The sequence below is a fragment of the Kryptolebias marmoratus genome, linkage group LG6 (genome assembly GCF_001649575.2).
Source record: "Kryptolebias marmoratus isolate JLee-2015 linkage group LG6, ASM164957v2, whole genome shotgun sequence".
Lineage (NCBI taxonomy): Eukaryota > Metazoa > Chordata > Actinopteri > Cyprinodontiformes > Rivulidae > Kryptolebias > Kryptolebias marmoratus.
The window spans coordinates 7,653,612-7,678,847 of NC_051435.1; the positions used below are offsets into that span (position 1 = coordinate 7,653,612).

The 25,236-nt window shown below is 37.2% G+C and overlaps 1 protein-coding gene across 2 annotated transcripts in view; it reads right to left on the bottom strand.

The window, feature by feature from the left end:
* epha6 (eph receptor A6) overlaps window positions 1-18,978 on the bottom strand; it is a 153,811-nt gene extending 134,833 nt beyond the window's left edge. The window contains exons 1-3 of one of the 2 annotated variants that reach the window (XM_025007567.2): window positions 18,903-18,978; window positions 17,837-18,110; window positions 5,994-6,058 (exon numbers count right to left, since the gene is read on the bottom strand). In XM_025007567.2, the coding sequence (XP_024863335.1) occupies window positions 5,994-6,058; window positions 17,837-17,915 (144 nt within the window). In that variant the 5' untranslated portion in view covers window positions 17,916-18,110; window positions 18,903-18,978. Of the gene's footprint in view, window positions 1-5,993; window positions 6,059-17,836; window positions 18,437-18,902 lie in introns of those variants that run through there. The other variant, XM_017423868.3, reaches the window with a different exon arrangement.
* Window positions 18,979-25,236: the final 6,258 nt, after the last annotated feature.

Genomic DNA, 25,236 nt, shown 5'->3' on the forward strand with positions numbered 1-25,236 from the left:
ATGGTCTCAGGGGAGCTGCTGCCTATATGGGCAGAAGGTGGGTAACTGGACAGGTTGCTAGTCCATCATAGATCCATGTAGAGACAGAAATCCAAACAGCCACAAACCCATAACTGTGGGCAATCGGACTGCCAATCAACCACAGCATTCATTCTACCTTCTGCACTGATGTGCCATCCATTCTACTGCTAATGAAAAGCCTAATGTTTTGTTCATTTACCTCAAAGTCGAAACTCAGATCTGGAAATGACATCACAACCAGCAAACTATGCACCAGATGTGAGGCAGGATTTCTTTATTGCTGTGCTCCGTAACCAAACATACTATTATTACCAATACAAGCAAATGAAGTATTTCCCTGAATTCTTTGCATTTAAACATTTTAGCATCATATTTCCTTGTAAAGGTAGTACAATACTGTGTGTGAGACTGATTGACAGAGATAAAAACTGACAGAAGTAAAAACAGAAAGTCTATTACTGCATCTACCATCACTTCTCACATGCAAGGCAGACAAATTGGATTTTTAGGTCAGGGCTGGTGAGAAATTCTGAATGCATAAGGTGTTTTAGTAGTTTTTTTTTTCATAACGTGGGCATTCAGACTTTGGAGAATAATTTGAACACACTATAAATGTCCAGGCTTACTTGTCCCAAATGCATTTCACAAAAATGAAACAGAAAAATGTTGAGGAAAGTATTTTGATTGATGTGTGCAGTGTCAAACAAGGACACAGCAGGAACATTTCATTGGAGAAAAATAGTACAATTACACACTATGTGGCAGCTCTAACGTATAATATAAATCAGATTCCAATAAGCATGACTAGCTCTGACACTTATTAGATAAATCTAGTGTTGTTCTGCTACTTAAAGAAGTATATATAACTGACAAGTCCCCAAAAGACATTCTCTACAATGGATAGTTTTTCATAGGTTTTACATTTCTTCAAGTGACATAAAATCAAAATACTTGTACAACAAATTATAAACCAATACTTTGATCAAGTACTATCTGTATCTGTGCTACAATCACATTATTATATATATATATATATATATATATATATATATATATATATATATATATATATATATGGTTGTTGTTGTTGTTTTGGTCCATCATTACAAAGTCACAGTCTGTGTGCACATTGGTGTTTTGTTTTCAATGTAAACATATGGTATCCTCATAAGAGTTGGAGACTCTTCTCAACAACTTTCATGGAAAGATACTGTGTCTGGAGGAGGCTGGCAAATAAATCTTAATAAATTCAGTTTAAATGATGGTTTGCAATGCTACAACTTACTTTTTGTACACTGTGGAATTGTTCCCAGCTTCATAAACATGTCCCCACATGAACAACACCCCCTCATCCCCTGCCTCACACACACACTGAGAGGGACAAGTCTCTTGCTTAGAGTTCCACTTTTGAAAAGAACTGGATTTGTGTTCAGCAGTGTTCCAGCAGCAGTAAACAACCAACTCTGTGTTCCTCGTATACAGTAATCACTGTCTTCATACATGTTATGACATTTTAACACGCCCTAAATTTCAAAGGATTTTATATGTCATTAAAGGCTAAAATACATTATTGCTTACAAACTGACCATCATATTATTGAGCCTCATTTTGTTGATTCAATTGGTGACATGCTGAACATAATACCATAAATCTTTTAACACTTTCTGATTTTGTTTTGCCAATGGAACTACTTGGTGTTAAGAACCAAAAGCAAAAGAAAAATAAAGTACGTACCTTGTTTTCAGTCCTGTTATTTTAACATCCTACATGCAGTTTCTTTTAGCACCACTAGCAAGTGCATTTTCTTCAAACGCAAATATCTCCAAAATATTCTCGCACACAGTCTCTGACAATAGATGGAAATGGGATTACTCTCCTTTTTATGATGGACGAGTACCATTTTCAGTTTTCTAACCTGTCTTTTTTTCCTCCATTCTGCATTATAATATCAATGAGAGAAAACAAAAGGCAACATTAGGCATTCTTAATCCCTTAAAGCTGTTTTATGTAATTTCATAAATAAGCTGCTCCACTCACTGCTTCACTCCTCTTCCCACACCACCACCCACCACTGGAAAAGGACTCATGCATATTTCAGCATGGAGTCTGCCCATTCTGAGTGGAGCTTATTGTGGCTGCATGCAGGCACCAAATCAGCTCTTTTTTCCTTTCGTTTTTCTTTGTCTTACTTTCACTCATCCCATTTGACATCTTGTTCTTTCTCTCCATTCAGAAGTGGTGAACATGGAAACCAAAAACAAACAGAGATATTCGCCACATAAAAATCTTTTGACAGATTTGCCATTGACAAATCAGCAACCCTTTTCTTTTTCAACCAAACATTTGTCAAGACATATTGAAAAAAAGTTCTGTATGCCCTTGAGTGAGATTTCTGTTCAATATGCACAAATCTAATGACTCCAACCTTTGAGGGTGAATGTGTTTACCAACTGTGAGAAAATTCCCACATTCAAATTATTACAAACAAGCCCTCCATGTATGTTTTCCCTTGCGGCTAGTTGAAATAGGTCTATTTAAAATCTGAGCAGAGCAGGTATAAAATAATCATAGGGCACCTTGGCACTGAATATAGCCATGACCAAGACATATGATCATGTTTGCAGAGAGTAAACATCTGCTCACGGCTTTACCATTTTCAGATGATGTCTAAGATGTCGACCAACAGGGAAATCGAATCCAAGAATGGTGGGATACTAAGCACAATTAATTAACTGAAGAGTCTGAATCTTTCCAGTGCAATTTTCACTTTAATTAAAAGCATTCCTAGACAATGGTGATAATTACGGATAAGTATGCCCACAGTGAGGACTTTAGAGTCCAGTATTTTAATTAAACTCACAAAAGCTTTCTCACCTACTTTACTGTGCACTGCTAGTGTCAAAAATAAAGCACAGCAAGGAAAATCAGTTCATCCATTTTCAACCTTTTTTTCAAAACCACATCCTGTTAAGAGTTGCATAATTGCTGAAACATCTCAGCTGTCATCAGGTAGGGCGGTGGTGGAGGGGGGAATACCCTGAACAAGTTAACAATCCCTCACAAGACTAAAGACAAGATGTACCCCATATTTCAAAGTGGGTCAACATTACTGATAGTCATTGATATAAAGATGTTGATAATATTGTTACATTACAGCTTAATGAAATAACAAAGAAAAATGGCTTAATTTGGTTGCTTCAGTTAGCATTCAAAAAAAAAATTATAGACCAATATATCCTTAAAAGAATGCATGTCACCCACTGCGTTTCATGCCAGAGTTTTAGACTAAGATTATCTGATAGTGAGAAATGGAGATGTAGCCATTTTGGTCAAACTTTGGAAATAAAAGCATGTGCAACCTCATGCGATATTGTGAGATGTCACACTCAGAATTTGTTGTAAGTGACTCTCAGCTACAACCACACTAAGTTCTTATAGAAATAACCATTTTGTGTATTGTTAGGTCTGTTAGCTATGGTGGCCACATTGAATTGAGTTGGCTCCAATAGCTAATCAGTTCTAGATGTCAACTTAATAATTACTTTCTGAAAGTTCACCAAAATCAGTGGTTCATTAGTAACAAACACACGCACACACACGTGCCAGCAGACACATACACACAAACACACATAGACATAGGCAAAAGACATTATTGCCCGCCTTGGCCTTTCGACCACATGTGGTGATAAATCTGTATTTTTTTATAGTGACAATTTCCCAAAAATGGTATGACCAAATTTCTCAGTGGGGTACATTTCAGTTAGGCCACCACAGTTGCACTCCTTCAAAACCAATTACTTTCCACCAGTGAAGAGTTACAGGTTTTTGATAAAACTCATCCATAAATATACTCCTCCACTTCACCTTCAATTTCACATTATATGACCACCTACTGCATATGCCTGGCAACATTATAACCTGTTAACAATTTTGGAAAAAGTTGCAGCACATGATTTATTTATGTATTTTAATGTGCTCTGGACAGGACTGACTGACAGCTGTTAATGTCCAAAACAAGAACAACTGAACTGTTTCTGATAGGCAGCTACACGATGTGCTGCTGTACTGGCCTGATACCAGGCTGTGTCTAATATGGTGGAGATTGACTTGCTCCTACTGGCTCCCAGTTAGTGAAGGGGATTTGAACTATTTTACCTTCCCAGATCTGCACACCTTCCCTCAGGCCCTTTCACCTCGATGGCTTAAATATTAATGTAAGGATAGAGGATGAGTGAGGAAAGGAGAGGACTGACAGCTTAATCATGGAGGCAGTAGCCTCCCTCTCCCCCTTTTTCCTCAACGCTGTGGGCGGCTGTCACCACGACCTACATGATGTAATCACATCTAAAACCCTGATATGGGCCACCGAGGGCCAAGCGGGGAGAGATGGAGAGACAGAGAAGGTTGTGAGAAGGAATCTTTCCACAGAGGATTGTTTAAAGTCAAAACTCAAAGACAAGTGTGAGAGATGTGAAAGCTGTGTCAAATTACTATAAGATAGAAGTGTATAATGGTCTTGCTTTTCTTTTTTCCCTAATATTTCCAGCCCTCTCATTGACACATTTTCTTCTTAAAAATGTCTTTGTTTTTATATTATTATTATTATTATTAAGTTTAGGATTCCTTGAAGAAATGCATATCGCCTGCCATGTTTCATCCTGGAAATTTAAACTAAAATCATTCTTATGTTGAAATTAAAAAATTATAGAAATTTATTTTAAATCTTTAAAATAATGTTATGTAAGAGCTCATGCTACATCATGAGAATATTCACCAGAACTGATAGCAATTAAAGAGTGTTGGGGATGACTCTCAGCTACTACCATCTCAAATTGTGACTCAATATCTGTGAAATTGCCTGACATATAGTCATTTTAGCTGTGGCAGCAGTTTTGATTGTGATTAAAAATGAATCCGTTTTATTTGTTTAGTCAATGATTACTTTCTGAAACTTTCATTCTGTCCAGTGTTGCATAAGATATTTTGCTAGCAGACAGGAAATCACAAACACAAGTATAAACATATAAACATATTTCCCTGCCTTTTGCCTTTCCGTGGCAGGAAATAATGTTTTATAAAAATATATTTTACATGATTACCTCAAATATTTACTAAAAAGGGAGAATATACCCATTATCAATAGGTTAAGGTACTAAAATTTACATTATATCATAAGAAACAAAGTTTTGATCAGAGGATTTTATACATATTGTTGTCAGTACATCTATATTTCAGTATATCTATATTTTATGACATTAGTTCATCTTTTGTTTGACACTTGCTGTTGTTTCCAAAGTTTTGATTTTCAGCTTTTACATCGTTGTACAGCCAGAGGTTCATATTTCCAAAAGAAAATGCAGCTGACTAGAAAAGAAAACAAACCGAACAAAAGAACAAGCAAACAAATAAATAATATATTGTTTTTCTAGTATGTCTGTTAATCTTTACAGAAAATAAAATGAACAGAAACAAATTGAGATGTAAGATTTACAGTATGTTTTTTATGTTGTACTATGATGATATGATATGGAGGGGTTTAACAGTGACAAATTACTTTAAATATGGAAAAATCATCTCCTTGACGTCTCTAAAATGTTTAAATAATATTTAAACGTTGTAAAACTGATGGAAAATTGTTTTCTAAGAATGGTCTGCACATTCAAGACTGAATGGAAAAATGGCTTTAAAGTAAAAGAAATGACAAGAATTCATGGAGGGAATTGAATGAACAACAAATTGAAAACTTCCTCCGAGACATGAACTCATTATCTGCCTCCAAATTGCATCATTTCCCATGTGAAAAGAAGAATCTGGACGAAAAAAATAACTCTGGATTTGAAACAGGTCATTATTTCTGCTTCTGACCTGTTCACATCACTATAATTGATCTCATTAATGTTGCAGTGGCCGTTCAGTTTGAACCAGATACTCTGTACAGTAAAACCAAATACAAACGGAGCTGCCCTTCTTACCCCATTTATAGGATACGTCTTCCATCCCAGCTCTCCAAGCACAGACGTTGTATCCAGCAACACAACTGAAACAAACAAAAAAAAGGTGAAAATTACACCGCGAGCAATCTGACAACACAACAATAGACACATTTTCACACTATCAGTGTGATATCAGTGATAAACAAGTTGATTTAGACATTTTTATTTAACAGATCAGGGTTCGTAGATAGTGAGTCTGGAAGCACATTCAATGGGAGCAAAATCTTTGCGATTTGTAGCATATTTTAGGAATGACTGATTGAAATCATATTTCTGTCTTCCAAACAAAATGTTCTTGTGCTGCTTCTGACTGAGACTTTTCATGTCATACAATCATTTCGGCCCCACAATATATCTGTCTTCAGCCGTGGCCATGTCGCGTGTGTTTGATTATACCCAAATATTATTCAAGAGTCTTGTCGTATAATAAACTATGTGGATAAATTCAAGCCTTGTTTTGATGTGCAGTGATATGAATTTTGACTAAAGCATTTTATCATTCTTAGTTAAATTTATACCACAAGGACTGGTAAAAATATTAGTAATATATTTTTTTGTGGAAAATATTGCCAACCTTGTCAATTTTTCTTCTTGCTCTCAAGGACAATAGATTTTAATAATTCAGGAGGAAAGCTTTTTTTTTCCAGAGACAAGTGATTTACAGAGAAAAAGGAGCAGATCCTGAATTTACCCTCTATAATATGCCAGCATATTCACAAAACCAGGAGCAATGTTTTTTACCATCACTTGTGACAACATTGGGGAATAAACAGCAGACATGGATGGACTACAAAGTCTTTTAAAAAAATCATAAATATTAAATAAGACCCATCTAGTCACCTTGTCAAATGAGCCAAGTACACCATATGTGTGACAATACAGTTACAGTTTGTCCTAATTATGTGCAGATGCACGCATCATGAGTCGGTGTGGGGAAAACAAAAGGTTTTCAAGACAGGGATTGCTAGCAGAAAAACAAAACAAAAAAATATCACTACTACACTCAAAATACTTGTTTACCACCACTCTTTTTTGTCTTATGAAACTAATCATCAGAAGCAAGAAATAAAGTTTTTCGTTGAACAGCCATTGAATTAGATCTCAAAAGCTGCGATGTGATGATCAATACCAATTCCGACAAATCAATATGTATTTTCTGCTTGAATAGTGACTGGATTGTATGTCAGTCAGTCATGAATGTCCACTCACAAGTCTTTAGTTGTCCTCCAGGGACTCATTATTACCAACACAAATCTCTGTCAGTGACAGAATCTTCTGAAGAAATCTCCATGAACGCCATTACAGGAAGAAAGCCTGTTGATACAACATAATATGCATCAAAGGAGGCTTCTTCAAAGCTGTGATACCACGATTATGATCCTTTGCAGATAACAATGTCAAGGCATAAAAGTCTGTGAATGTATGCAGCAAGGGAGATTGAGCATACTCATCTGTTTACTTTTATAAAGCAGCGATAACCTCTGATAAAATCTGTTTGACAGAGATTGTCCACATATTTACTCACTGGTCATAGCCTGCAAAAAACAATAACAACAACAAAAACAAAGAAAAAAAAAACAAAGGTGGGTGGTAATGTTTTGCCTGTGTGTGTGGTTGAAGCTGAGACTCATCCACAACACATCAATTGCCCTTTGCTGCATGAGACCTTTGTTTAAAACTCCAGCATTTACTGTTGGAGCCAACCCTGTTTGTCTGTTAGCAAAATATCTCATTAACCACTGGACAGATTTCAATGAAACATTCAGTACACACATCTACAACTGATTACCTTTTGGATTCAATCCAGTTTAAGATGACTACCACAGATAATCAATATTTACCAACCCAAAGTGGCTACAACTTGGTCAATTTTACACATATTCAGCTAAAACTTGATGTAGTAGTAGCTGACAGTCCTTCACAACACATACTCTGAGCATTACATCTTGCATTATTGCTAATTATTTTTAGATTTGATCAAAATGGCAACATCATCATTTCCCAACACAAGATGATCTTTAAAACTCTGTCAAGACGTGGTGGGCAATATGCATCTCTTTAAGGAATGTTAGACCTTTAATTTTGTTACCGTTGTGTATGTACTTATCTGCCATTTATGACTAAATTCTCTTCAACTTCTCTCCATCTCTCTGACAACATGACTGCAACACTTTAAGATTACACTGTTTTTGGACCAAGCTAAACTGTTTTTCACACCATTCAAGTGTTAAAAAAGACAACCTATCCTAAATAAATCTCAGTGAGAATAGAGCTGAAAACAAAATAAGCTACAAACATCATCTGTGTCAGTAAGGTTATACAGAACAACTAATAGATAGGAACAGAGGAAAAAAAAGCAAAATATTGCTGCCATAACTGCTTTATATCTTTGCACAAATAACAAAATAATAACTAGCACAAGTTTTGTGGCTGACCAGAAAATAAGCTGCATGAAATAAATTTAATTTAATCACATCAGTCAGTATCCACACTCGTAGGCCTACATGTTATATTGCTTGAAGAAGGTTAATACCTTCCGGTCCCCTGGCACAAACAGTAATATTGTGTATGCTGTTAACTGCCAGGGGGACTGTGATCAGCTATACATTGAGGAAACAAAGCAGCCACTAGCCAAAAGGACAGTACTCTGCGGTTTACTCCCATCTGTAGGCCAGCGGTCACTTTCAGAGATGAAGATGTGCACATCCTTGATAGAGAGGAATGTTGATTTGAGAGATGAGTAAAAGAGGAGTAAAGGAAACTATCTTTGTGAAGAGAACCTATCCATCATTAAACATGGGCGGAGGGCTCTATGTCCAACCATCCCCCTCCTACAATGATGTTATTGCGAGTACCATTCAGCCCTCTGAGAATAGCAAGCGGCCATCAGGGCCCTAACGATCGGACATTAGGCTGATGGTCCTCTTTTGCATGTGAACAACTAGTTTTGGGTGTCACACCCAACTGGTTGATTCACTATGCGAGTTTGCTTGCAGTTCCTCAGGCTGAATAAAAGACGAAACGTATCATCTAAGAAGTAATCATCCAGAGGACCTGACTCAACCTTGTTAGATTTTTCTACCTGGATTATTGAGCATGCATCAGGAAGTTAATACCTTCTGTTTAGCCCTGTCATCTCATTTTTACCCAACTGTTTCTGTGTGGGGTTTGCATGTTCTCCCTGTACATGCATGGGTTTTTTTCTGTTTTTTTTTTTTTGGTTTCCTCCCACAGTCCTAATTTATGCATATTAGGTTATGAAGATTCTAGTGTGACGTGCATGATTGTTTGTCTTGCTTGTGTTTGTGTTGGTCCTGTGATGAACTGGTAACCTGTCGAGGGTGTAACCCACTTCTCGTTTGTTGCTGGGACAGGCACCACTACCCCCCAGTGAATGAGTGAATGCACTCTCAGTTTACGTGAATGAACAGGATTTGTTAACTCTTTGCTCTGCTCTCCTTCCTCCACAAGCAAACCAAAAAGTCATTGACATATGCAAGAAGTAAAAGCAATGAGCTGGGTAATGGAGTGAGAACCCCTGGTGAGTCACAGAATGCATTCCATAACATACTGGCTACAGGGATCTAAAATCCGGATTAGGAGGGAGATTTTCAGGAAGCGGGAAATGTATTTTTTGTGAGCTTTTACTGTAATGTTTTGGAATCACAGTGATATTTGTTTAACAGGTCAGTTACAAAGAAAATACATAGGAAAAAAACCCCAAAACAGTTCAACAAGGGAAATAAACTGATTAATAATTTATTTTTTTGTCAGTTTTGACGTACACTTCTATATCAAGATATGTTCCGTCTTTTCTTTGAATTTTGTTATAGGTAAACTTTAAAACAGTATTTAAATAGTCAAATATTTTGATACATAAGCAAAGGTCACTACATAAATTGTTGTCTGTATTGTATTTAAAAAAAGGCTAATTGCCTAGTTAAACTGCTGTAATTTTATTGCCCGCCATTCTAAGCAAAGAATTTATTTTCCCCATGTCTGTGTTTTTGTGTGTTCATTTGTCAATGTAGCAAAATATGTCAAGAACCACCGGACAGATTTTAATAAAACATTTAGAAAATAGACATTGCTTGTACATCTACAACTGGTTACCCATTGCTGCTAATCAACTTTAAACAGACAGAAAAATGCTACAACACTGTAAAATTTAAAGATATTGATAGTTGGTAGTAGCTGAGCATCATCCTCAATGCACTCTATAAGTGCCAACAGATCTTGTGAGATCTAGCAATACTGTATGAGATCATGTATATTAATTACAAGGTTTGACCAAAATGGTTCTAACATTGTCCCCAGAGTTTAAACTCTGGCATAAAGGTGACGGGTGACATGCATTCCTTCAAGATATTATGTAAATTTCATTATACTTTTTATACAAGAAAACCAGAGTTTCATTATGAAGTGAAGCTCTTTTTGAGCTTCTTTTATTTTTTGGTTGAGTTTTTATAACCTTCTAGGAGACAAATTGAAAACACAAAGCACATCAAATCATAAGTACCAGATTATATTTATACAGCAACGATTTAACCAGAAACTAAGCTCTTTTTTTCCCCTGAACAGCAGCTGAGAGCATTTAATGACTCATGCTGTGATATAACAGTGTGAGATTAGGTGCAGAAAATGGACATTGATCTATATGAAATTGCAGCAGATTATTCTATTGATTGACTGTCCGGTCCAGCGCAGCAAGAAAAGACTTCGTGCTGATCATTTTATCCTCCAACCCCATTCTCTCTGCACTGCTAGTTTAATATTTCCTCTATTGGTTGCTTGTTCCTCCATATCTGTGTGTCCTCTTCTGCCCAATGATGTGATGTGTCTGTGCTATGTCTGCCAGACTGGAGGAGTAGCAGACACTACCAAATGCTGTTAATGGATACCATTTGGCTACTGTGGGCAGGTAAGCAGCACTGTTGTTGGAAAAAATGGCCTAATTACTGATAGATTGCTGTGATGCTCACTGCAGTGAGATGACTGGAACTACAGTCTATCACATATGAAGATTAGCTTGCTTTTAAAAATAATTATAGCTGACCAAAGTGCTATACAATATCTGGAAATTGGCCATAAATAAAAGCTTTCATAAAACATAACAAAATCAAATACAACCAAACAAATAAATAAACTAAATTGTACAATAGAAGCCAAGATATTTTAAAACCTTCAAGCTCCAGCTGTAGTATAAAGGCACAGGAACTCAGACAGGTAAGGTAGTGCCATACCATGTAGACTCCTAAAAATAAGTTATACGGTTTTAAACTAAATTCCCAAATGGTCAGGAAACCAGTGTAATGAGGCCAACACAGATGTGAACTGATCACATCAATTCTCTTCCTTCAGAAGAACTACTGCATTTGGTGTACAGTATATGTAATATGGTTGCTAAAGATTTGATCAACAGCCTGTTTTTTTCCTGCCATATGAACTACCATTTGTTGTGTCTAATCTAATCTTGATGGAAAGTTGTTTTTTTTTTTTTTCAAAAGTGTGATAGTGCATAGGCTGTGCTTGAAATCAAACATCTGGTGTGTGTACACTGCTTTAGCTGATATCGCAGTAGTTATAAGTGTGACTAAATAATTCAGATTTGATGCCCAATAAAACAAAAATTTATCTGTTTCACCCTAAACCCCCCAAAAAACATTAAGATGCTATTTTTACATATCATCACTCTTGTGCCCTTCTCTATCTTCCAGGAAACTAAGTAAGTTGTTATCACCTAAAGTGATAAGAACAATAAAGACATAGTAATTTCCATTGCCACTACTTTGTAGCCCTTTGTCTCATCTTGCTGCATTTCATTTACCTCAGAAATCAGAATCAAATCTTGGAATGACGTCAGACGCAACTTTACTGTGTACTTTTAGTTGCAACTTGGAAAACTAGTAGGATTTAATAGTTCTGCTCTGTGACAAAGCTAACTACTATATTTCTCTACATTCTGTGCATTCAGACAGCTGCTATTGCCACTTATAGTGATTGAAAAGTAATGTGAGTGAGTGTGACTGGATCACTGAGATGCCAACTGGCCAAAGTTCAAATCAAAAGTTTATTTCTGAAAACTATCACAACTTTTCATGCAGGAGTCAGCCATATTGGATTTTTAATCTCCAACTTTCTCAGAAATCTCCAACTTTTGGGTCGTCCCAATGGATTTTTCTGACTTGGACCTCACTCATTCCAACTTCTGAGTATAAATAAAATGCATTATTTTTAAATGTCATCTATAGTATGATGGCCAAAGTCTGCGTTTGAGGCTGGGAGAGTTTCAGAAGCAACACTTTCCTTCAGGTTGCTTAAGGTCCCCATTGGGGCATTATTTTTCTTTTTGGGACTGTTATTGTGTTGATTACTGTTCATTTTTCATTTAGTTGCTATTTGTTTTAGGCACAAAATTACTTGGCTTCAAATAACAAACATATTTTGGGGTAAAATTAAATTTTTTACATGATAAGACCAGCAGTGGTTTATGCACACTAGCACTGAAGGTAAGTGATCTTAATGTTTTACAACACTGCATTATACAATGGCAGTATACTGGCAAGCAATATTCTAAAACTATGTCTATCAACTTTTCATGGTACATAAAGTAGTTTTGAATTTTCCAAAAAAGTGTCAGTGTGTATAATCACTCATTTTTATAAACACACCTGTTTTTGATCATTATGTCTATATTTAGGTCTTTTGAACAGTGTACCCTAAAACTGCCTGCATGTAAATATCCATCCATCCTCTTCCTTTTTCCGCTCCTTCTCTCCATAGAGTTATCTATCAGCAAAGCACCCAAAGACCCCTGCCTGGAGCTGCAGGTCCACAGGGACTTCTGCTAGTTGGATATAAATAGAACGTTAGCTGGCCAACCCATAAATATAAAGAACTCCAGTAGAATGATGACATCTTGTGTCTGGTGTACACCCCTTGCAGGCCACACAAACACCCTAAAATAGCTGTACAGTTCCCAACAAAAGACCTGAATGTGTATTAAAATGTTACTCCTTGTAAATCTGAAGTAGGACGGTGATTTATTATTCAGAAATCAGTGAAGCTGCTTGTCTACAGGTGTGCACATCACTGTCTCTTTAAAGTAAAAGGAGGCAACTTTCAAGAGCTTTTTCGATATTAATAGTTCAAACAACATTGTGAGCCACATTTCCAGATACTAACACTGTTGTTTTATTATTTGAAAGCTTCCTACATGCTCATAATGATAAGCAGCAAACACCACATCTTATAAAAAGACAAACAACCACACTTGATGAACAGACACTTGTGAAAATTGATTTTGGCGAGTGTTTCAGGACGGATTGCACATTGTCATTTAGCAGTGTAAACAAAGCACTGGGCTCTCAACAGATGTGAAGATGATATGCTGTGAAATGGAAAACTATCCATAACAGAGGCAACCTGACAGGCATGACATGATTTTCAACACACTCTTTTTGTAATCAGTCTATGATCCGAGACCAAACAACTTAATATATGGCAGTAAAGCAAATCTGAGACTGTAGTTGATCTGATTATGACTTAAAGTGTGTTCAAACAATAATTTGTGACAGGAAATTTATAGCTATGAGTCAGCAGTCAAACACTGCAGCTGTTGAGCATGATGCTGTCATGTTCAAAGCAAACGATGAACTGACTGTTCAAGTTGACTGTCCTACATTAATTCATTAAATATTTTCATACGAGCATACTGTTGGTAAATCACATCAAACAATATGAATATCAACTGCTTTCAGTGTCACTTTTTGATTTTCTTTGATATGTGTAATTATTCTTCCTCTAAGTTGATTCAAACTCAATGGTAAGCAAAAAGTAGCATTCCTCAAAAGAATGCATATCTCCTGCTGTATTGCATGCAAAAGTTTAAAAATAGATCCCATGTGATGTGTTAGTGCTCAAAGTATCCAATGGAACTGATGCTCAGCTTTAACCACACCAAACTGTAGTTCAATATCTGTAAAAAATGACTGAGTTGTAGCCATTTTTGTGATTGCTAAGGTCAATTAGCTGCGGTGGACATTTAAAATCAGATGGCCTCCAAAAGTTAATCAGTCGTAGATTTATATCCAATGATTACTCTCTGAGAATGTCACTGAAATCCATCCACTGGTTAATGAAACATTTTGCTAACAAACACACAAAAACAGGCAATTACATGATCTTTCCACGGTCGGTAGTAATAAGCTTTTCCACATTTTTATAGCCTGCGTGAAGCAGACACATAAAAAACCCTTTTGATGAACTACTGTAAGAGGCACTTCTTAAAATCTATCAGAAATGTTGCACAAGTTGCCTAAAATTGCTTTTGTGCAAGTGCAGTAACAGCCTCTGCGTGACGGGATTTTCTTGTCCTCATAAATTCTCCTCATGCCCATCTGACATTTTCAATCAGGGTCAACAATAATCGTTCAAGTGTCATAAAACTTAATTTTAATTTGACTAGCTGCAGCCCAGATGATTTTACATCACTAATCAAATGCAGAACACCTGCACTGATATCACAGCTTAGAGTGGGCCTAAAACTACCCACACAGTTCAAATGCAGGACAGGAAAAAGCTTTAAATGCCAGTTTTGTTATTTGCACCAGAAAACCTTTTATAAAAGCAACACAACCACTCATGCTCATACCCAACTTAGAGCAAATGTGGAATGCTTGAGTTAGGTTTTTCTTTTATTTGTTGTTTTCAAGGTTAAAGAAAGATGATTGTTTGTAGACTTGAGGGTTAGAGTGGGGGGATTAGGGTTAAAAGTGAAAAGTGTTCACAGAAGAAGCTAACTTCTGTTGCAAACATTTATGCTAATGTCCCCATATTTATGAAAATCACAGAGCAGCATGGGTTAAAGCTGTCCCCTCGCAACAAGAAGGATGAAGGTTCATAACCTGGCTGCAGGCTTTGTGTGGAGTTTTTAAATTCTCCCAACGGATGTTTATGTTTTCTCCTGATGCTACAGCTTCCTCCCACAGATCAAAAACATGCATGTTAGGTTAATTGGTAACTTTAAATTGACCTAGGTGTGAGTGAGAGCGTGAATGGATGTTTGTCTCGTTTATCTCCATGTGGCCCTGTGATGGACTGACAATCTGCTCAGGGTGTCCCCCGCATGCCACCTAATGACTGCTGGAGATAGGCACCAGCTACTCCCAACCTACACAGAAAAGCCCGTAAAGAAAAGAAAAAATAGTGGCTCAGTATTTCTTAGACTAAAAAAGATGATTATGAAACACTGAAGCTGCATGAGGATACACATCAGCTTCTCTCTGTTTATTGTACAAGAGAGTGTGACAGTTATAAAGCTGAGTACTGTTCAAATTTTGTGAATTCAACTCAAACCTTTATGTTAGGATGATCAAAGAAAATCTTGGAAGAAGTCATGTTTTTGCCGCTCTGATCTAAAATGAAACATACATCTCCTTAAACTGACATCATTATGATAAAAAATATACTGGATCCACAAATCTGCACACACAGAATAAAAGGTGCAGACCTAACACTTTGTCACTAATCTGGATTTGTTTGATTGATGTTCTTTGACTCCTGCATGCTAATGGTAAATATCTCCTTCATCTGGTCCGAGCGATAGCTGTTCTCTGCATGAGCAAAAGCTTTAATCAGCCACCCACACAAATCAATGCAGAGAGGTAAATAATTATTTTCCATGTTTCACTGCTAGATCAATGGAAACAGCAAGTATATGATGGTAAAAACAAAGCAAACAGTCTTTTGACGGGTTTTGCCGAATGGTTTTAAACTCACAAAGATCAACTGGTGCTTTAGTGACGTGAATAGGACCAGCAAATAAAAAAGGCACTTTTTTACAATATATTTGAATGTTGTCCTTTTCTCTAAAAAGCAGAATCCTATCATGATTTTTAATGCCTTAATCTCCATCATAAAAAAAAAAAAAAAACCTTTAAGCAATTTTAATGGGGTGGAACAAAATCCTCAACTAAATTGAACTTTTTAATTTGCTTTTATGCTAAACAAATACTTTTCAAATAGTTTGAAATAAATGGATTTCACATAATATACACAATAAATGTCACTGCAAATGGCTTTTCCATTTTTTCATGTAAAACTGAGTAAAGTTAAATATTTTATTGGGAGATCTATTAAAGGGGAACACTGGCTTGTTCAACAGTGACAGAGTAGAGCTTTGTTAATAACTGTCTGCACCCCCAGTTGGGCTCATGTGAGGGATATGTTATTGTGCGAGGAGGCACACAGGCAAGAAGCAAAAAGTAATTGTTTTTTATTCTTCTTGTAACAGCCAGCATTGTGACCATTTTGTCAGAGAAACCCCAAATCTCTTGAGTTTGGTTTGTTGAAAAGCATGGATCAAAAACACTGATCTGCACCGCTGTAAGCTGGGGTTTGGGGGCGTCCCCAGCCCACACACTTAACACAATTTATGTTGTAGCAAAGCAGCAAAAGACATGCATTCAAGTTTATTTCTTTTAAATAGTTATGGACTACATTTTAGAACGGAGCAAAAGGTTTTTCAAAGGGACAGCTGCTGTTGTTCAAAAGGGATGCAAATTCAACACTTAATTGGAACTAAAAATCAGGAATTAAATCACTGAACCATAACTTAGAATAACAGCTTGGTGTTACATTTAAATGCTTTTCTTTGTTATTTGTCACTCATTTATGTTTTAGCAATTCTCTTTTATATCCACTCTGAGCTGCACCACCCCAGGGTAGACAGTGACTGCAATTGTGCCACTTGAGGTCCCGCACCAGTCAATATGAGGGACTAAACTACAGCTGAAAGCAGACATGAGTTCAATCATTCAATCTGTGGCACAGAAAAACACACCGTGAGGCTGTTATGTATCAGCTGTCCAGGAGAACAGGGAGTAGCATCGCTCTTATTGAACAGAGAGAACAATAAAATATAACCTGGGGGGCAGATCCCACTGTGCTCCCTACACAATCAATAGGACTATTTTAAACCTCACCGATGCTGTGTGTGTAGGTGTGCCCATAGAGAGACAGAGGAACACACACACACACACACATATACATAGTCACCAGAAAGAACAAAAGGACAGGTGGGCAGCAAACTTACTGAAAACCAAAACTAAAATGTAGAAGACAAAATCAAAATTTATTGCTTTACAGTGAATTAATTATTAGATATTTACTTATTTTAATTTGTTGGGAGGTTGAGATGAAACAAAGTTTGTTCTCACACATCCAGTCTCGCTTTGTCACTCACTTAATGAGTCGGTCTTTTTGCTGCCTTCATGTCTGTCTGAGTAATGTGAAACAGTTTAAAAAGAAAAGCTGCAGGGATGTTATTTTAGCAACTGACTTCTGGGAAAGTTCCCTCTCTCTGTCTGAACTGAAGCAATCAATTCAGAGTCTAATCATATCCGTATCTGATTATGGATCAAGTGCATTTCGGTGCAATTAGATCATCAACTTGAAACAGAATCAGTTTAAAAACAGCTGGGCATATTCTCTTTTTTCCTACAAAGATTTTGCAACACTTACAACTTCTTAACCTCTTATGAAAATCTCACCTCCAAAGCAATATGATAACATATCCTTAAATCAAACAGCTGCACGGCTGTATGCGTTGAGGGACTTTGCCGTGACTTTTTATTTAAACACTCTGGATTTTAGGAAAAACTCCTTATAGCTTGATTTGAACACTCTCAGTTGTCCATGGTAAAACTCCTTTAAAGTGTTATTGGGGAAAATAGGTGAGAACTGTAAGAATTAATTTACCAAATGCCTAAAAAGAAGTCAGGTCAGAATGGACTGCGCGCGCCTCTGTGAAGCAGTCTTACCTTGATTGCAGTGACTGAGGCGAGTGAAGGCAAATCCAAGAAAGAGTGAAAGAAGGTTAAATCTGTTTCCCAAACTCATGTCTGCTGCAACATTTATCTGCGGTTGTACGTGGCGAGCTCAAAAGGTAAACACGTCCGGATCCCGTCGAAGCCCAGATCCGCTGCCTCTGGTTCTTAGAAGTGATCCCGTGAGGAGCGAATGGCCGTGCGGCGGCACAGGAGAGGCTTCACCATCCTTCACCTGCTGGCTGCGGCTGCAGCTCCGGCGCAGAATCTGGAACGATTTCAGAGAAAAGTCCCTCAGAAAAATCTAAAGTGAACTCAAATTTCCTGCCAAGGTCAGAGACGCTTAGATCCTCACAACTTTGTGGAGTCTGATCGGACTTTCAGCCCCAGTCAAGTGGCTTTTTTCGAAATTAAAACGACAACAAAAAGGCGATCTCGCGCGTCTCCGTGGCGCGTCGAGTCGTGACAGGCTTCACGGTCCGTGTATTTGGCACGGCAGCGCGTGCCGTGAAGTGTCAGCTCCGGCTCGGTCCGCTGCAGCGGGGAGGAGAGGATGGAGGAGAGAGGAATGACGGGGATGCAGCGGAACAGCAGCTGAAGCGGGGGCAACGCTGGGGGACTGCGCGCATCTGTGCAAGATGCTCGGCACTAGAGGGGGTTAGCTGACAAGGCAATGGCGCGTGTGTGCGTTTTAGCTGTTCAAATGCAGAACTTCACAAGATTAAATACATAATAATAATAATAATAATGTGAAATTAATTGTTTTGCTTTGTATATTTGAGTCTTCAAATTGCATTTGCACGAAGATTTCTCAGTTTGGGTTTTGTGTTGTAAGATGTTAGGCTGTCAAACCTGATCCAGGTGAAAAGTTCCCAGAACATGTTTTCACAGATCAATTAACAGCAGCCAGAATAAAGCTGTCCTGCGAATACATTTTGTCTTTCAAAGCTGGACGTTAGGAATATATTAAAAACACAAGATTTAAAAAGAGACATTTCCAGGACCCTTAGATTTTGAGTGGATCTGTGTTAAATGTAGTTATGTTGGTGTTCTCACTTACATTTTCGATTCATGCTGGATTTTGATCTTGTCATGTTTCATGGTTTGTCTCTGTTGGTGCTGCTGTCTGGTCTTCCCTCACACCAGGTTCTAGTTTCCTAATCAGCACAGAGTCACTCATTACCTCCCTCAGTGCTTAGTTCAAGGTCTTCAGGTAACTTTTTTGTTGCTTGATTTTATTCCCCCCACCCCCCTTTTTAGGTTCAAGGAAAGTTATATATTCCCTTACCTGCAAGCCTGCAGTTCTTCATACATGCTAAGTGAAAAACATAAGTATTCTCATTGGGATACTGCATCAATATTTTAAAGGCTTCATTGTAATGTCATGAAACCAAACAACAAAATCTACACGGGTTTTCTCACATTGATGGTTAATGTAAATTGTAAGCAAAATTTGTGAACGGCTGCCAACAACCACCTGCATTTGCTGACCTACAGAAACAGCTGCAGTGACTGAAAACGGGTCAACAATCATGACTCCATGGATGAACTGTTTGGGATGCGGAAGTCTGAAAAAATTTGATGTATTAATACACATTTAGATTCAGATTTGTTGAGTATAGTCTGCAGATAAAAAAAACATAGGTTGAAACTAAACTTTCCAATCTAGAAAAAGCCATGTCTGAATACTGAGCTTATGACACTCAATGCTTGATCCCTGATATTCATTCCTGACGGTTGTCTTGCTCATTTTCTTTTTTTAGCAGCAGATTCACTCATATATTTTCACCTAAACAACTTCACAGAGATTCTATGCTTGTTTGATTCTGACATACTTGTTTATACATGTGTTCACCTATGACCAGCCTAATGTAGGTCAATCCCATGACTCAGGCTCCCAAGTGGTTTTTGACATTCAGCTCAGTGGTTTGTTTACATGGAGTGGATGCTTGCATTTCAAACTTTTATATCAACATAGCTTTAAGAAAACCTTTTCAAACTGCACCATTTGATATAGTTCAGAACAAACTTTTTATGTTTGATTTCATAGTTTATAATAAGTCACAAAGTGTTTTTCCTATCTGTTGGGCAAATTAGAGACTAAGCCCCACTGAGCTTCACTTATTTCAAGTTTCTAATAAGTGAACTTAATAATGCAATAATGTTGCAGGTTGAAACAATGTCACGTTTGCTTTGTGCAGAGGTCGTTGAGACAAAAGCTATAGAAGCCAAGTCCTTGGTTGGGTTTTTTAAACTAAGCTCAGCAATAAAACTAGATATTTCACACACACGAACACATAAATTAGGTTGATACAATGAGGGACAGGAGAAAAGCAGGAACTCGTATAAATGAATAAAAAATTGTCCATTTACAGCTATATTGGCTGGTGTCCATCAGTGTTGACAGATTTGTTTTTGTTTCAGCCAAATTATTATGATGCGCTTGTCATTTGCATGAACTGGCTTGAACAACATGAGTTCTATGATAAACTATATGCATCTATCACTTTGTTAATTAGGAAAAAAGCTCCATTCTTTAGTTTATGACAAGGGTTACTTTTCAGCTGTGAAAAGCTGGGAGAACTATCTATCTGTATCTATTCACCTGGTAGATCTCCCGGTGTCCCATCTGTCTGTTACACTATTTATGCATAATGTGAGTCGTGGGAACCAGATGGTGCTTGTATGAAATACAGAGCAATATAAACAAAACCTGATTGCAATTTTGAGTAAACAATATGTTTTGCTTATAATATTTCAGCAGGGTGGAGTTAGTGCATGATTGGTTTAGATCTTTTTTTTTTATATATATATATTTATTCCGTTTTGAGATCAGGGGCTATTCAAAATACTGTAGACACCAAAAAAGTTGTCACACAGTTTCTGCTCTCCATTAAACAAAATCATGGTGACATCAAACTTTATATCTATTATTTGAATGTCTAACTGTGATGATATGAAATGAAATGTTCACCCTGCATGGAGTACGTCTGTACATCAAAGTTTGCCCCAAAGGCAGATGCTTCTATTTCCATTTGTTGTAGTTCAACAGTGAGCTCCTCATCTTGCCAAGGAGCCAATGTCAGGCAAGAGTAGGGAAGGTCTTCTTCTCATCTTCATGGACATTTCATTGAGCGAGTAAGCAAACCCTCCCCAGTTTGACCTGGTTAAACAAAGCAACACAGACTGCTGAGAAGAGACACAGTCAATCAGGACGTAGGAATAGCTTCCTGTCAGCACAGGGGAGGTAAATACATCAACATCACAATCCGTCACCACCACTTAGCCCTCAGCCAATCACCAAACAATGCTGAGAAGCTGCCAACTGACTGTGTGGCACAATGTGTAAACACATTGGAGGACAGGGGGTTGTAGGCTAGAAAATATTGACCACAGCGGCATGTTTGTGTTTACTGTAGCTGGAGGGAGGCCGAGCGCTCTACAGAAATGTACCAAGCTATTAAAGTCACAGTGTAGATGTATGGCAGCTATAAAAGATGGATACATATGTTGGAGACTCTCAAGAAAGCAGAATGTTGCACAAGACTGGACTGTACTGGATCAGTCAAGAAGAGCAAACTGCACTTTTCACCACTTTTGAAACTAATTGCAACATTTTGTTTTTGCCTAAAATTAACATCTTCCCCAAAGAGCTACCTTTTGTTTGCAATAATAATTATAGTAATAAATGTTGTTCTTATGATATGAACATAAAAGAAAAAAAAAACATCCTGGTAACTTAAATCATCATGTAAACAGTGCAACTGGCAATGACGCAGAGTTATGATATAAGAGGTGGAGAATAGGTTCCCCACTCTGGCACCCCCCACTGCAATGATCTGGTTTCCACTGCTGTAATAGTGGCCAATGGGGTGTGACTGTAGTGTATTGGGGGCCTAACTGTGAGGTATGATTCCCCCTGTCTGTTGAGAGCAAGGTCCATCCAGCTGTAGTCATCACAGGCAAAAGGCTGGAACAGAACCACATCAGCACAACTGACAGAGACAATGAGACTTTATGACACTAATAGGTTCAGTAATATCCTGTTTGCAATGAAGGCCCAGCAACTATATACAGAGCAACTAAGTGAGTAAAAAAAAGAGTCATTTTGTTCCAATTATATTACAATATTGTTAAATGGTGAATTTCTGTATATGGAGAAATATTCAGATTGTTGCATTTACACTAAAAAACAACAGTCAGTTCTTTCTTTGTGTTTCAATCTTGAAACTATTAAAACACATAAAGAGCAGAAATACTATTTGTATTTACTGCACCGGCTCAGACTTTGTAAAAAGATTGTTAAAACGTTGGTTCTTCAATGACAGCCCAGTTCATAACGTGAAAACTTTTACACAGTATTAAGTTCATAAGACTTAATACAAACCTTCAAATATGTTTGTATTGGACATTTTTAAAAAGTGCACTACAAATTAACTCAGTAACTGTAAAACAGACTGAATCATAGCGGCTGTTTTATTTTCTAAGGTCTGTTGTTTGTGGCAGCCATCCTGAATTGGGTTGGCTCCAAAAGTTGCAGATGTATATCCAGTGATTACTTTGTGAAAGTAATTAAAATCCATGCAGTGGTTCATAAGATATTTTGCTAACAAACACACACAGAAAAAATAATCAACCCCCACCTTTCACTTTTTTAACACAGCGCTCTGTGTGCTAATTGTTTAAACTTCTTTCACGCTTTCTATGCAAGAATGTGAGAATGAAACCTGCCTGCATGTTATTCCAACAGCATGAAGTATGTGGCACATCAGTAAATTTAAGACACTCAAAGGACTTGCCCTGCAGCAATAAAACACTTTTCCTAGTTTTTAATACTGCAGCGACCCTGAGGAACATTCAATTATCAAATGGAAACTCCATTCTGTTGCCCAAGGCGAGGATGACATTGAAAAATTTTAAATGGCACAACATGAAAAGATGACAGAGGAAGAACAATCGCTCATGAAACTGTGATTACAGTGTCCTACAAAATTACCAGCAATAATTTAAAGACTTCCTTTTCCTCAAATTTGATTTTCAAAATCCAGCTTGAAGTCTGATTTATGTGATGATTATGTGATGTCTGGATATATTTTATAAACAAAAATCAGGATTTTCCTTTTTTTAAGAACCTCCAAAGCAATCAGAGGATTGTTATCATTTCCATGCTTTTTTAAAGTCACAGTAAAATGATGAATTGACTCTCAGTAGCTAAAGATGATTTGTTGCAATGATAATATCAGCAATCTGGATCCCTTCAGATACTTTTTCTAATGTGTAAACTCCTTCATTGTCTCAAATTACAGACAGATGGCATAACTTATTATATTGTCACTGATCACTCCTTATCTGTGGGTTAAAAATAAGCCATCCTGTGCAATCACAATACATAAAATGCAAGTTCCAATCACCTCCTGCTGGTCTTTTAGATGATTGCTGGTTTGTGATCTTGTACCAAGTGTTTATCTCAAAACCGAAGCCTTCAGAGTCTATCTGCATAGAAGTGGAACCTTTCCAAGGTAATTTCTTTCTTTCTTTTTTTGTTATTTATTAGAAGACTCTATAAAAGCTGCCAGAATCTCAGGGCTCTTCCACATGGGAATGATTTGTTTCCAAAACAATCTTTGAATTTGTTGTTTCTGAAAATATTCTCTTAAACACATCACCATTTCTAGAAATGTTTTCATCCCCACAGAAACACAGAAATCATAAAAAAATGGTGGCAACTATGCCAGGCCTGCACATATGCCATGAAGAGAAAAACAGGAAACAAGGCGTGGATCATAAAAACAAGGACAATATATTGTTAAAAGGGTGTGTTTCGGTTCTCCATTTGAAAACACAAAGGTGGCATATCAAGATTTCCTTCATCTAAACCCCATTTTTGAAAAAAAATATTGTTTAGGGGCTCCTTACACACCTTTTCAATATGTCTGAAACAATGAAAATCTTTTACACATTCACAAGAAAATGTTCCCATGTGGACAGGGCCTCAGTTGGACTCAACATGGCAGCTTTTAAGCGTTGCATCTTATCTTGATATTTCAGCAAGTTCCTTTGATTCTTTGCTGGTTGTTTATCTGCATGCATAATTTGTATTTATGCTGCATTTGTTGTCAAATCAATAAAGATGTTTCCCTAATTTAGTGATGTTTTATGTATTTGCATATGTTTTTTTTATTAGTTACAACCCCCCTGAAAACATCTTACAATGTATTTGGAATTATAGCACCCACAGGGAAAGTGTTTTTTTCCTAATAGATTCCTTTCATTGTTAGGAAATTCAGACATCTTAAAGAGCAGAATAAAAACTGTGCAATCCTTAGAGACATTTTTATCCCCCAGAATGACTTGTACTTTCTATTTTACAGCACAAAAGACATGCACACACTTATACACACACTTGTGCTACACCACTCACGTTGCCCACCTCCCTGGCTACCTAATGGGCCATAGGCTCTAATCTGGATGGCCAAGGTGCTCAGGAGAATGAGCAGAGCAAATAAAGAGAGCAGCTCATCTGCTCAGAGAGCCAGTGTGTCGCTAACCCCAGCTGTTAAAGAGACAGCTGCACATCGTTCAGAGATGAGAGAAGGAAATGGGATGACTTTGGAAGATAAGGTAATTTCTCTAGTCTGACTGTAGTTTCACAGAAGCCTTTTTCCCCCCTCAGTGTCCAAAATCTGGCCTCAAAGAAGAACATATTATATTGTCTGGTTTTAATTGCAATTAATGCTTTGGGCTTTTTCAGTAATCTGGTATTTTTATTTGATTTTATATGTATGTATATTTGCTTTAAATTGGTTTTATATGTTTTTTTATTTTATTGCTGTTATTTTGTGCTTTATAAATAAAGTTAATTTGGTTTGATTTGATTTATCTGTCTTTTAGCATTACCATTTTTGTTTTTAACTTATATAAGAAAAAAAGCAATAAAACAACAAACAAATACCTGAACCTATAACAGTGAATCCATCACTTCAGAACGTAATTCTTTCAGATTTATTTTTTTCAGTTATGTGACCTTTGAAACATGGAAACAATCCATCTCTGTTTTATTGGAAAGATGCACTAAATACTGTACTGTTTGTCCTCTGAGAGTCAGCCACAGTCTTATAGAGCTCCTTATTAGACAGCAAACACTGGACTGCACTCAACAGTCATGTTCACACAGCAAATACAAAATGATCTCTAAATGGAAATGACAGTACAGATAATAATCACAATAAACATCATTACATGTATCCCCTGCCTCACTTTTTGCGGGATCAGTGTTTCCATTACTTGTCAGACAGGTTCTGTAATTACAGTCAGCAGTGATGCAAAATGGCATTCAGAGACTTGTCAGTTCCTGAAACCTTCCCCCACCCTCACACCACCTCATCCTCAAGTCC